General features: G+C 35.5%; 2 protein-coding genes across 33 annotated transcripts in view; one reads left to right on the top strand and one right to left on the bottom strand.

Annotated features, from left to right (window-relative positions):
• FMNL2 (formin like 2) overlaps nt 1-4525 on the top strand; it is a 299371-nt gene extending 294846 nt beyond the window's left edge. For 3 of the 10 annotated variants that reach the window (XM_082689922.1, XM_082689926.1, XM_082689928.1), the window contains 2 exons: nt 509-555; nt 2475-4525. In XM_082689922.1, the coding sequence (XP_082546048.1) occupies nt 509-555; nt 2475-2513 (86 nt within the window). In that variant the 3' untranslated portion in view covers nt 2514-4525. Of the gene's footprint in view, nt 1-508; nt 603-2474 lie in introns of all 10 variants that reach the window. The other 7 variants (XM_082689930.1, XM_082689923.1, XM_082689927.1 and 4 more) reach the window with 3 other exon arrangements.
• A 4283-nt stretch (nt 4526-8808) lies between these two features.
• PRPF40A (pre-mRNA processing factor 40 homolog A) overlaps nt 8809-13812 on the bottom strand; it is a gene marked incomplete at its 5' end in the record, with an annotated part of 57436 nt that continues 52432 nt past the window's right edge. For all 23 annotated transcript variants that reach the window (XM_082689899.1, XM_082689902.1, XM_082689906.1 and 20 more), the window contains 4 exons: nt 8809-10838; nt 12173-12304; nt 13384-13445; nt 13694-13790. In XM_082689899.1, coding sequence (XP_082546025.1) covers nt 10746-10838; nt 12173-12304; nt 13384-13445; nt 13694-13790 — 384 coding nt within the window. In that variant the 3' untranslated portion in view covers nt 8809-10745. The remainder of the gene's footprint in view (nt 10839-12172; nt 12305-13383; nt 13446-13693; nt 13791-13812) is intronic.

Raw genomic sequence — 13812 nt, 5'->3', positions numbered from 1 at the left:
TTGCAGTGTCCAGCTGATTAGAAAAGGGACAAGGCAAGCCCATACTCTAATTAGATATAACTCCCACGTTGAGATTGACATGGAACAGGTTACGTGTTTTGTGGCAATAACTCTTCTGTGAATTATACTTGTTATGCATGTTCCTCTGACGATCTCGAGGATGTGGTGCATTGTTGCTTGCTCTGCAGCATACTTACCCACCCGTGCTTATTAACAAGGCTAGACACTGTCATCTGCTCAGCTAATTGTTCCTGTCAGTTTTGTGGCTGGACTATCATCCTGGAGCCAAACTTCAAAGCAGCTTGGATTTGGGTGGTCAGAGAGCTGGGTGGGAAGACACTCTGATCTTTCCCTTGTTTTATCTAACACCTCTTGTATTAATGGCCTCCCATTCTCCTCCCCTGTTGGCTAACATGCCGGGTATGTTAAGCACTAAGTTGAATTGCTTTCCATTTTCATCCCATTTTTACTTAACCATCATTTTGTGTTTTTGTTTTTTTCTGTTTAGCCTTAAAGAAGAATAATATCACTAAATTTCCAAATGTTCACTCGAGGGTAAGGATTTCTTCTAGCACACCGGTGGTGGAGGATACACAGAGCTGGCAAGCATCACTTTTTACTTAGCTTCCTCCTCTCTCTGTATGCAGATCAGTGGTTTCAGTCTATGGCTGAGGGTAATACTGGTGAGAGTCTGACAAGGGAGAAGTTTTTGTAACCTCACATTACAGTGATGTGAGGCAGAGCCTCTCTGTTGGACTCTTTGTGGCCTGCTTCCAAATTATCAAGTGTGATGGCTTGGGCAAGGGTATTTGCTGATGATTGTTCTTGCTTTGGGTGCTAAGCTGTCTTTCCCCAGTTTTCTTGGCCTCTGAGTTAATCAGTTAAACCCTCTTGATTTGAAGAAACCGAGAGCAAGTCCTGGCCAGGGAACATGATCTATATATAGCCTTTGAAGAAAGATTTGGATCTTCAGACCCAATTGTTCAGAAGACTCAGGAATTATAGAGCTACAAGTCATCACATACCTTTACCAAAAGTGGAATTCTGACCTTGCCTTATCATTCTGGGCAAGAAGCAGAAGCTTGAGAGGATTAGGGCATGTATAAAACTATTCTTCCCTTGAATTTAGAAAGAGTGAGGCAGGGTGACGAATTGCAAGGAGTCAGGATTGGTGGGGACTATGCTGAACCTGAGAGCATAGGTTTCAGCACTCACTCAGCTCCTTTCTTTTTGCCATGTGAAAATTTGGGCTCAGTATTGCCAGACTCTCCAGTTATCCAAGGAAGTCAGAAACCCTCTTTTTAAATATTAATTATCTATTACAAGATCAGGAATTTGTATTTAAAAGTATAAGTTGGGGTCTAAATATTTTGTAGGCCAGATATGGCCCATTGGCTCCATTTTCAAGCTACCGAGTAGGTAAAGGAATAAAAAATTCTGTTGGTGTTTATGTTTCCCCTTTCAAAGATAGAATGTCTCCTAACAGAAGTCAACAATGTGAAGGGAAATAAATACTAAGTAAATGAAACAGTGGGACGGGGTTGTGGGGGGTGCGCAGAGTACACCGCCTACCCTGACGCAGTCAGAAGCAGCTTACCTGCTGGCTAGGCTACCTACCTTAAGTATTCATTACGAAAGCATGATTTCGTATTAAGAATGTTTATATAGAATAAAATGTCTTTGTTTAGCCCACTGTATTCTACTAGAATAATGCCTGCTTGAACCAGTATGCAGGGTTGAGTCATTCATTCAACAAGGGTTTTTTGTTTTTTTTATATTAGGCATTTTTAAACATTCTGTGCATTTGTAGTACAAATTGGAGAATGCTGGAAGGCCCAAACAACTTCTCCCCTCTAATGAAAAATAGGAAATACTGGGTGGCAGGAGACAATGTACAGGAATGAAGTATTATTTTGATTTAGTGATTATTTTTGTTTAGTGATTGGGCATTGTGTTTCACAAAATAAAAAAAAAGACCTCAGCTAATACTAACTGAATACAAATAATGGGACCTCTGCGTGCAAAATAAGCGTAGTGTCCTGTGATTAAAATTCCAGAAAAGATAGGATAGGGTAGTTGGTTTATTAATGTTGCAGTTTAAAATTCATTACAATTATTGATATTCAGGTTTTCAGAAGAGAAAGGACAGAACTAAGCCAATGCTTTTTCCAATTGAAGAAACATTTCAAAATAAGACTCCAGCTAGATTCTCTAGATTCTCTGGCCAGTGACAAGAACAGTTGCCTTTCCTATATATTTTTCTAAAAAGTTCCAGAATCACATCAGTATTACATCCTGCTTTAAATATTGAGGGCAAAGTACATGTCTGGCTCAAATACTCAATGAGTTTTAAGGACCTGTTAGCTGATTCTTCTACACAAGCTGCTTTGATTGGCTGCCAGCTGACCTTTGTCTTGCTTAGACACATGATACTAAAGGTTGCAATTCTCTGATTGATACTCTCCTCTTTGCAGATCTTAGAAACCAACCATACAGACGAGCCGATGCGGTGAGGAGAAGTGTCAGGCGGCGCTTTGATGATCAGAACCTGCGTTCTGTTAATGGTGCCGAGATAACCATGTGAACCTGAGACCTGCCTGTATGAGTAGAGTATACGTGAATGAAACTTTCCACATGAACTTTATGTGCTACCATGTAACCGCAACCTTGAACATTGATAAAATATTCTAAGGGCTCAGATTTAGCAAACACATAGGAATTTAAAAATGACGGGCTCTCCTTTCAACCTTTGTTAACAAGTGCCTAAAAGTGGAAGTACCTGCTCAGATTAATCAAAGCAATAGGGTTTGATTTGATTAGGTATCTTTTTACACCAGTGTATTACCCAATTTTTTAACCAAAATGTAAATTTCGTATTATACTCATTGTCTGCCATTGTGATTGTCCCATGATGGCACACCCTGGTTTCCTGATAAGTTGTAAATAACATGGATGCAACTGCTGTGGGTTTCCTTTGCTGAGATGTTTAAGGAAAAAAGTTGCTTTTGTGTTTTAGACATATCCATCAACTTTGTTATTTTTAAGGGCTTGCAACCTGGAAGAAGGAAAGTCACATATAAGCTCCTGTCCATAACCAAGCCCCAGCCAAGTACAAACAGGATGCACTGCAGTGGCACAGAGGTCACTCAGCTCTCTCATTTTACATTCTACACTGCTGTACTTGGGTAGGACACCCTGTGAGAGTTCACCAGTATGAATGCAAGGATATGATGGCATACAAATTTGTGTAAGATTTTTTTGCAGTACTGTGTTCTTCAGCTAGAGGCAGCTTTTAAAATAATAATAATGCAGATGTATTTATTAATTAGCACTAAAATTAACATCTCAGTAATCAGTATTAGGATTTCTGAGGACCATTATGGGCCTATTCTGAGAACAGAAATTGGTGCCTTGCTAGCCAGGGAGAAGTTCATTAGCTCTATCAAGCATTTCAGATTACTCCTGCTAGCTAGTAGTGTAGTTAACCTAGCCTTATTCTCCTGACAATCGCAGTGCCCCCCGCCCCCGCCCACCCTTTTGTAAACCGGAGAAGATATATTTGGCATCATTGCTTTATAGGGAATTGCAAATTAAATTGCTTGAAATGTTCACATTTGGATTAAGCTTAAGTGATACATAGGACTAAATGGCCAACTAAGCCACTGTTATTTTTCCTTCCTCTCTGGCAGGGCACTTGATCCATTCCAAAGTCAAAAACTGGACTAAAGCTGATTTGTACTTTACATATTATACACTCTGCTTCTGGCTTACTTCTTGGTACATCAATATATTAATTGTAAAGTTTATTGTATAGTATTTAACCACTGAATTTCTTATTTTATGTTGTGCTTATGTGAACCCCTTGGTGAAGGTCCCCATTTTCCTTGGATAATGTGTAGTTATATGATCTCTTTTTAAATGTACAGATATTTTGCTATAAAATTGGTGCAGTTTTTTATGGTTTTTACACTTTAATTCCCACCTAAGCCTCTGGGTAATATTGTAAATATTGTTTAAAAATGCATCAGCCTGTGCTATACAATCTGAATGTTATTTTAACTTATAGTTTTTTTTAATATATATATTTAACTACAAGGACAGTTTAGGGATCAGTTACCACATTTCACTTTAGCATACCTATTTACAAAAAATTACTTTTAAAACTGCCACCTGCTAGCACATTTTCATAAATGTGTACTTTAAAAAGAACATGCCAAGATTTTGTCTGTTAACATTGATTTTGATGAAAGAAAAAAACAATTTGACCATGATACAACACAAGTAGTTGGCCCTTTTTGACAGGCGGCTGCTTTCCAAAGCTTAATACTAAAAAGCATATATTAAAATAGTTGCCTATTTATTAATCAACAAATAGACAATAATGTTGGCATGTTCTTTTCTGTTTATTAATGGGCTTGCCTTCTTAGCAATATTAGAAATGTTTTATAAAAAAGCAATTCATGTTACTTTTCTGGTCTTTTCATGACATATGAGCAAATAAACTATTTACACTACTATCCTGTAATATGTTGTAGTCTTTCAATGACATACTTTAATGGGGGGGGCGTGGGGAGTTTCCCAGTGTTACATGCTTTTATCTTCTAGGAAGTTATTTCTTACTGATACGCTCTTGATCACTTGCTGTATGGAATATAAGAACCTAACAGATTTGGTAGTGGGGGATACATCTCCAAAATTGTACTTACCAATTTATTGCTTCCAGAGAAACACTGGTGTTTGTTGAAGATGTTACTCCCCATCCCCCAAATTTGTTTTAATGAGGATGTTGTGTGTATATGGATAGGTTACGTGTGGACTGCACAGACGTAACCCTGCAACCAAATACTACATTGGTTGGCAAGGTACGTACAAGCAGTTTGGCTTCCACTGCCCAAGCAAACATGCTGATATTTTTAATTATTAATTCCAAATCATCAGTGCAACATTCAGTATATTCTTTTGAGGAAAGCAAGGAAATTTGGTATTTTAGAAAACTGTCCAAGTGGCTTAAAACAACTGTTTAAAAAAATTTTAGGATTTTATTTGAGAGAGAAGGAAAACACAAGTGGGGGGGGGGGGGCAGAGCAAGCAGCAGACTTCCTACTGAGCAGAGGAGCCTGACGTGGGGCTTCATTCCAGCCCCCTGAGACGACCTGAGATGAAGTCACCCAAGCGCCCCTCAAAACTTTCTTAGAGAGGCATGAATAAAGTTTAATTATTGTTACCAATTCAGCGCTCTTCTTACGCCACAGTTATACAATGTCGTTGAAGCTTTATTTTATAAAGAGGGGGTAAAGTTAAATTCCAGTTAGTAAAATTCTCTAGTTTGTGCCTCATGGTAAAAGAAATAGTATCTTTAATATTCTACAAATTCAAAAACATTTTCAAAACCAAAGCACAGCAGTAAGTTCAAATGAGATACAGGTATGGTTAGGTATGGGTGAGGCATTACATACCATTAATATCCACTCTTAAAGATAATTACCAGTGACTTCAAAATAATATCCTTATTCTCAACTCCCAATCCTCTAAAACATCTAAATTCTAATCCACTAAAATTCATTGATTGCCCAAGGGGCCCTGACGACTCAACAATGCTTAGCACAGGAAGGGACTTGATACCCATCAAAGACTGTTCAACATACTCGATTTTGTAAAATTACCTTTTTAGACTGCAAGCTACACTCTTATGATAGCTTTACAATGGGCATACCTATTAGTTTTAATATTTGGTAAAACAGCTCTTAGCCCTAAGACATTTTTAAAATTTTTATCAGAAATGTCTACAAAGATGATCAACTCAGTATATGCAAAAGGATTAATCTGATAGTTTTTCATTTCTCTTAAAACTAAGACCTGACCTAATTCCAAGAAAAAAATTTGAAGCAAGAAACAAATGCAAGAAGGTTAGATATACTTTCTTTGATATAGTTTTTTTTATAGAGGCAAGTTTTACACTGAGGAAACAGAATGCGGGCCTCTAGCATCTCACAGCAAAGAACTGCATAGGAGGGGTACTTCAAGGAAAAAGCGAACACAAATCCAACTTAGTAAAAGATGCCATCTTTTCTAGTAAATTATATTTATTTACAAAAGGTCTAATTTTATATAACTATTAAGTTCTTTACATCAGAACAATATATAAACAGAAGAGAAAATCTGGTAATTACAAACACAGAAAATAGAAACTTGTTCCCCCTTATCATTACTCACCTTTCAGAAAAAATCTTCTGTTAAGTTGTAGAGAGGTAGGCAAGAGACCAAACCTACCAAATTTCAGGCAGGACCAAAATAAAGGAGTATTTATATATAGACATTTTAGATGCCCCAGGAACAGCATAAAAGGGCATCAAGAAATGGCTTAGTTGGATTATGATCTGATTAGGCAGCCACTCTATTTCAGTCTATGAATGAAAACTGGGGTGAGGGTGGGGGTTAGCTAGTTCCCCTGAAATGCAAACATCAACCTAGGCCATAACACCTGGGGCACTTACCAATCATTAACAATAATGAGATGGCCTTGAAGTGTAGATTATATTGAGTCACAAAAGCAATTTTTATATAGCCAGTTTTTTGAAAAGCATAGAAAATCTACAATTAAGGAACTTACTGCAAGGGAGACAGCTAAATAAAGGAAGGGCTAGGGGGAGTGTGCAGGTACTTGAAGCAAAATCATCTCACTTCCCATACCTCACCCTTTGTTGGAAATAGCCTGAAATGATTAGTTCTCAATTTAGAATTTGGGAATTTTGTCACTGTTTCCAAGCATGGCCTTTACCACTAACTCTGGCCTAGCTAAACATTAGCTCTTCAAACAGAAGTTTATTACTTTTAAACTACTATGGTATCTTAATTTATGAATATGAAAAGCTACATTTCAAATCATCACAAGGGGTTTCTTTTCCTACTCAGAAACACGAAAGTTATATATTCTCACTAACAAGCTTTGGAAATTTCTGTAGGAAAAGATAAAGCCACTCACTAGAAGTTATCTTCAGTGGTGCACTTCAATTATGTATGTGGCTTTAGTTGTGGGTTAGTAGAGTTTATTGCGATGATGCTTTTTCAAGCCCTGTAATACAGTTACTTGGTACCATGGATGCTGAATGTATCTGCCAGCTATTTTACAATCATTCAGTATAGGCCTACAATGTGCCAGGCACTGTTCTAATCCACAGGATATAACAGTAAATGAAACACAAATCCCTGTCTCCAAGGAGCCTGACCACCATTTACGTTAACACAACTGAAAAACGTAAGAGCAAGGTAAGATTTAATAAAGAAGGTAAGAATTATTAGACTAGTACATGCCATTACCAGAACCAAAAAGTAAAATTGTAAGCCTACTTAGAACACAATTCCATGAAAAATTACTCATGACATTATTTTGCTTTTTCTTTATTTAAAATGAGTGGTTTTACTTAAGAGAATGTAAAAGAATTAAAATTGTACCTGATACTGAGAGAGATACATCCCCAAGGGAAAAGAAAAGTCTGATTTAAGATACAAGCAATTAATGTGATTTGCCTCATTTTGCTTTTAGAAATGTTTATTTGGTTCCTTAGTTTTGTAATTTACATTTAAATTACATAATATTCTTAAATATTCTATAAACTTATAGCATTCATCACTCTTCCCTGGGTACTATTTGATTGGAAGCCTTTCTCTCTCAAATAGCATCTAGGCTTAAAAACAAAACAAAAAACAAAACCCCAAAACCCCATATGGCTACCCCTTTCTGATGCAAAAAGAAAAGTGGCTGCCTAGTCAGCACTGAGTTGACCTTTAACACTGGAAGAAAACCGGGATCATCCAGGCAAATGTTTCTTAATACAGAATACAGGCCCTTTGGTAAAAGAAAATTATGGACCATCTTTCCAGAAAAATGTACAGAGAGACATTTCAGTTTTTACAGTTTCTTCACTCTACCACTATGAATAGAGCTTTACTCTAGGCCGTTTTTATAGCTGTATAAAATGAGGCCCAATTAGCAAAAGTCAAGATGTGATCATTTTCAAATTTACTGGGAGGCATATATGAAGTTCTTACTGTTGAAAAACATGAATAATCTGTATTTCTGAAGCTGCTTTGGGTAATAATGAAATTGCCTTGCTGTGTTTTTTTGTTTTTTTTTTTAAAGGAGCATTGCTTTTATTTTTTAAAAGCATTAAGTTATTTGAACAAACTTGGGAAAGTGCAAAGAATTCATCATATTTGACTAACTTTTCATACAAATTCAATTTTCCCATATAGGAATTACTGGACTGGGAGAAAACAAAAACATCAAATACTGAAGATTCTGATTTTGACTACTATAATAATAAATGTATTAGTAAATTTAACCAGTAACTAATATTAATGATACAGAGGAAGAAAAACTCAACATTTACCAAAGTCTGATGCTTAACTGAATATATAACTTCCCCTCATCTAAAAATAAATACACTTTCCTGTTTGAACACATTTGTTCAAACCCCTTTTTGAACATCTAAGACATTTCAGCTTTTACCAAACTGAAAATTGAGAAACCTAATCTTCCCATCACCTGTGACTTCAGACTGTACAGTACCTTTTGGTAACTAAATCCCATTTGATGGGCTCATTAAAGGTAGACAAGGATTACAGTCACTTCAATTACATCTTTTATAATGTCGTTATATTTTGAGTAGCCATTTATTCAATAGTTTTATTTTTAGGTCAGATAATTTTCATGGGTGAACTATAGAGAAACTTGAATTTGTATTGTAGGAATTTGAGGTGATAAGACAGTATCTCTAAGAAATACAGAAATCTATTTTGAGGACATGCTAAAACATATCAATAACTTTTTATTTAAATAGAAAAATTAAAACTTTAAAGTTGCACTTAAAAAATCATCATTCATGGAATTAAAACAAAATTTTACAGATTCTAAATTAAATTCTCTTATGAAACACCACTAGTATTTCTGCCAGTATCATATGCATTTTGAAGATTTTGCCACTGACTTCCATGTCAAGTGTCTGACATGATTAGCAATATTAACTCATTATGAGACCTCTGAAAATTAAATCTAGGCAACTCCCGATTGCCAAAGTTGTTATATTTTTTGGTTCTAATATACAATAAGAGACTAACCTTAAGCAAGCAACTTGATTACTTCACATCTTCTAAGGATAGTGATTCTCATTTTCCACAGTCATGTCCGTTTTCACAGCAGAAAAATGACTTGGCAGAGAAAAGTTTAGAAATAACCCCCCACCCCCACCCTTTTTTGAGGCTTTCAACAGTGGATGCTAGATTTAACTGCAAAAGTATGCAGGGATGGGAAAAAGCAGTCCTGGTCATTTGAACTTCTCAAATTCATTAGAATGGTGAAGGAAAAAAAAGTGAATTAATTTTTGTTCTTCTAAATTCCAACTTGAAATAGGATCGCTTGAAGTGTCCAAAATAAAAAAATATCTAATGCCAAAGACTATGTGCTAAAATTTACTTATTAAAAAAATCTCCTGCACTGAAGGAAAATAGTATAAATTACATTACCAACCTTCAAAAGTTAGCAAGTAAAGAGTATTCTACCTTCAAACCATTGCCTCTCTAAAGTTTTCTATAGGAAATTTGTAGATCAAAAACAAATTACAGGGGCCTCAAATGTACTGATTTATAATATTCTTAAATATTAAAAAGGAAAGGAACCTAGCTATGTGGGTAAGATGAAGCAAAATTTCAAGGATTTAGTATCTTTAAATGATCATACAACTTTTTTTTATAGCTGAGTAGTTTAAGTAGAAATAAATACTAGTACACGCTAGAAGAGAAGGTTTAATAATTGATAAAAATGTACAAAAATATTCAAATCAGAAATGCTTTAGAATGTGTACCACGAAGTCAATACTTCTCAGTGAATAGGGAAGGTAAAAGACTTCCTCAATGAAAAAAAGTAAGAGAAAAGATCGGATTAAAAAAAAAAAAAAAAAAAAAAGACAACTGTTAAAGAAAATGTTTAAGTCAACATTGATTTTTGTTTCAGACAAGGATATTGCAACTATCACTTAAAGTATGGTGGCACATTCTTTAGTAGGTCCTTAAGGCAATATATTTAAACTAATTTACAATTTGATTTGATGTTAACTTTTTAAACATCACCTCAAAATAATGCCCTCACAGTAGCCTTTTTTTAAAATGTTCAGATGTTTCATAAAAAATAACGGTGGCTTTATTATAGTAGTGCTCATTAGCACCACTATCGTTAAGGGTCTACCAGGTTTCCATTAAGAACACCTATTTCTGTGTTCACCATAAAAGATCATATCAGCTTTAACCAGTTGGGTAGTGCACAAAAAAGCAGTTTTGTCAGTTGCTGGTGCTTTTTTTGTACTACTAAGTATCAAAAAAATTTTCATTATATCTTCAAAATCCAACTTCTATAAAGTAAATCAAATCGCCTCATGACTCAGAGTTCAGAACAAAGTAGAGACATCTGCAGTTATCAGTAAATTGCCACCTTTAATCCATCCTGCAGTGCCCTATGAAAGGGTCACAGAAAGACAGTTATGACCGTATGAAAATATGATTCTTGATACAGAATCAAAAGTTATTTTCAATTTCCTTTGCTTTTTATAAAGTCCACAATAACAATACTTAAATGCACTTTTTTTTTCCTGTGATATAATTAAAACCCAGTGTTATTTCAATTGAACTTTAAAATAGAGTCCCTGGTCTGAATTCGACTTTAAATCATACTGTAAACATATATTTGGTATAATTTATTGATCATCATCCAGTTGCTCCAAAAGGGTCCTTCTGCGCTTTTCCAATTCCCCTTCACTTAGTTCACTGCCAGAAGTATCCCAATTCCCCTGAAAAGACATTGAATACAATTACATTTAATGTCAGTACTCAAAAGGTTAAGTAGTATTGAAACTTTGAGAAAAAGGAACCAAAATATATGGATTGTCTTCTACAGAAACAAGTCCATCACAGGGTTTAGAACTGCTCTTTCCCAAAAGCCTCCCAATGAGTTGCTAACTACTCCCTGGTTTTATAGGGCAGAATTCAGGACAAGACTTTTATATGATGCTACTTTCATTTTGCATTAATATATAAATCAGGCAGAATGGTAAACCATGGTTTCTTTCCCTTCCTCTTACACTACTGAATATACAACATTTTGTTTCCATTTAATAAAGCTAGGTGCTCATTACCTAAGGCACTATATTCCTTGTTAATTTTGTAGATTCTTGATTGCCTTCTAAGTGTTTTGTATTACAGAAAAGTATACTTTGAGCATACTATCCTAAGATAAAAACTTAAGATTTAAGGATAAACATTTAAAATTTATGAGGAAAACATTACTTAGGCTGAAAAACAATTAAAAAAATTAATACTCTTTGTGAAAAACAACCTTAAGAAAATAGTTCATCTATCTCCTTCCATTCAGAGATTTCATTTAACTGACTACAAAGAAGAAAACTGTTAAGGTGCTATTAAGTATTCAGGAAATCTTCATTCACCAAGCGCATGCTTCAAAGTCACCAGGGCACCTTTTAAAAAGAACCTCTGTATCAACGGAATCACAATACCCAGAGGGAGGACCAGGGCTTATCTGAACTAGAGTTCAAACTAAATTCTCCATGGGTCCCTTCAGGGGCATTACTCCTGCTAAGGTGGCTTGTGTTACTTTGCTGTCTTATATACATACCCACACAGATGGAAACTAAGAAGTCTACTGTTATTTGATATTAAAATGTTAATTTTGGCATGTAGTCCCTCTCCTATACCTTTGCCCTTATCTCTTCCCTCACAATGATTACTCCTAGAAGTTATTGGAATGCTACCCTTTCAAACTAGATTTAGTAGTACTGATGTCTGAGCACATCTGGAGAATCCCCAATCTGAGTCCCATATTCCTTAAATATCTGGTAGAAAACGTCCAGTGGTACTCCTTACAACTTACAAAGTAAGACTTTCACAAAAAAAAAAGTCATGGAAGACTTATTTTTGAGAAATAGACAACTCAGAACACTTGCAGCAGGTATGTAGGAAAGCTATTTTGTGTAAGAGGTAAATTGAATTTTCATTGTTTTCTTCAAATGGTAGCCAATCTGTAAAAAGTCTATTAAATCTGATATAAACCACAATATCCATTTTTGTATTTTGGAAACACAGGTATGAAATAATTCTGAATACTTACAGAATCCTTTCCAGTCTTTTTCTTAGGTGATTTGTGTTTTGATTCTGATCTTTGTCTAGTTCTATCTTTTTCACTTTCTCGGTCTTTTTCTTTTTTATCCTTCTCTCGTTCAGCATCGGACTCTGGAGAATCCTGTGTAAATAAAAAATATCATTAGCATTTTGATGAGGATACCACTGTTTTTTACTATCTTCATAACAGGTCATATTTAAGAACATCCATGTATTATAGGGCATGTGTTCCTAAGTATGGTGAAATTTGAATTATTAACCTCAAGGATTCTGTAACATTTCCAAGATTCATTGGAGAGAGGACATTCTGATTCAGTAACATCACAAAAGAGCTTCAGTAAATTAGGGAAGAAAGCACACAAGATAGGATTATATCTATTATGTAAATGTAGACAAACATTACATTTTCTGCCAACCCAGTATTTGTTGGTTTATTCAGATATAGATACAGAATGCTGTGATTAGCTTAGTCATCTAACAGGCTGACTATTATACAATAAATTCTTTCCTCAAAATTGCAACTGAAAGCAGGACTATTATTTTTTAAAGATTTTATTTATTTAAAGCACACATGAGCATGGGAAGGGGCAAAGAGAGAGAGAGAAAGAAAATCTTCAGCAGATTCCATGATGAGCAACAGAACCCAATCCCACGACCCTGAGATCGTGATCTGAGCAGAAATCAAGTGTGGGGTGGATGCTCAACTGACTGAGCTACCTTGATGCCCTGAAAAGCAAGATTTAAAGTGCAATGTCTCTGCCCAAGTAAGTGGTCCGTTCTTAGATATGTATAAATTCGAGTGAGCAGCATGAAGAAAAAAAAAAAAATCTCATTCAAGAGGTAGTAAATATCCAGTCACTTGTGTTTTGAAAAAGTTCCTGAGGGTATCTTGATGCATATGTAAAATTAAGAACTATTTAAACTTGTGATTCTCACCACAGCTGCAACACATACACACATACTTAGGTCTTTCTCTAAGATTACTTTAAAAAGCCAGAGTGGGAATCTTAACACTGATGTGTGTTTATTTTCAAAGCTCACTAGAATATTTTAATTGAAGATTATGGTAAAGACAAACTACCTAATTCCCGAGTTTAGGTGTCCTGGACTGCACAGGACTAGGCAAAAAAGGGTTCTACTGCCACTGAACAAGTTAAGAGCTAAAACAACCTAGGTGTAGTATAACAAAAGCTTACTTACAGATTTATGTCTCCTCTTCTTGCTTTTCTTCTTATGTTTTTTTGACTTCTTATAACTTCTCTCTAAGCAGCATGAACAGAAAAAAAGACAGTCTGAATTTGAGGACATCCAAGTGCCAATGATTTTTTTTTTCTTTGAAGTTTTATTTTGGAGTATGAGGGGGACGGTACAGAGGGAGAAGGAGACAGTGTCTTAAGCAGACTCCTTGCTGAGCAGGGGTTCAATCTCAGAGATCAGGACCAAGAAGTACCCTTAAGTGACGGCGCCCCCCAATGTCAAGGATCCTATTCAAGTTAAAAGAAATGCTTACCGGACTCAGCACTAGAAGAGTGTTCTGAGGCAGACCGAGACTCTGATCGCTGTCTTTTTTTCTTTGAATGGCTGTCATCATCATCTGAATCTGACCCCTATAGAATACATATAACAATT

Source organism: Mustela nivalis (genome assembly GCF_964662115.1).
Source record: "Mustela nivalis genome assembly, chromosome: 11".
In the NCBI taxonomy this organism is placed as follows: Eukaryota; Metazoa; Chordata; class Mammalia; order Carnivora; family Mustelidae; genus Mustela; species Mustela nivalis.
The sequence above is the reverse complement of the archived record's forward strand: the minus strand, read 5'-3'. Positions and strand labels throughout refer to the sequence as shown.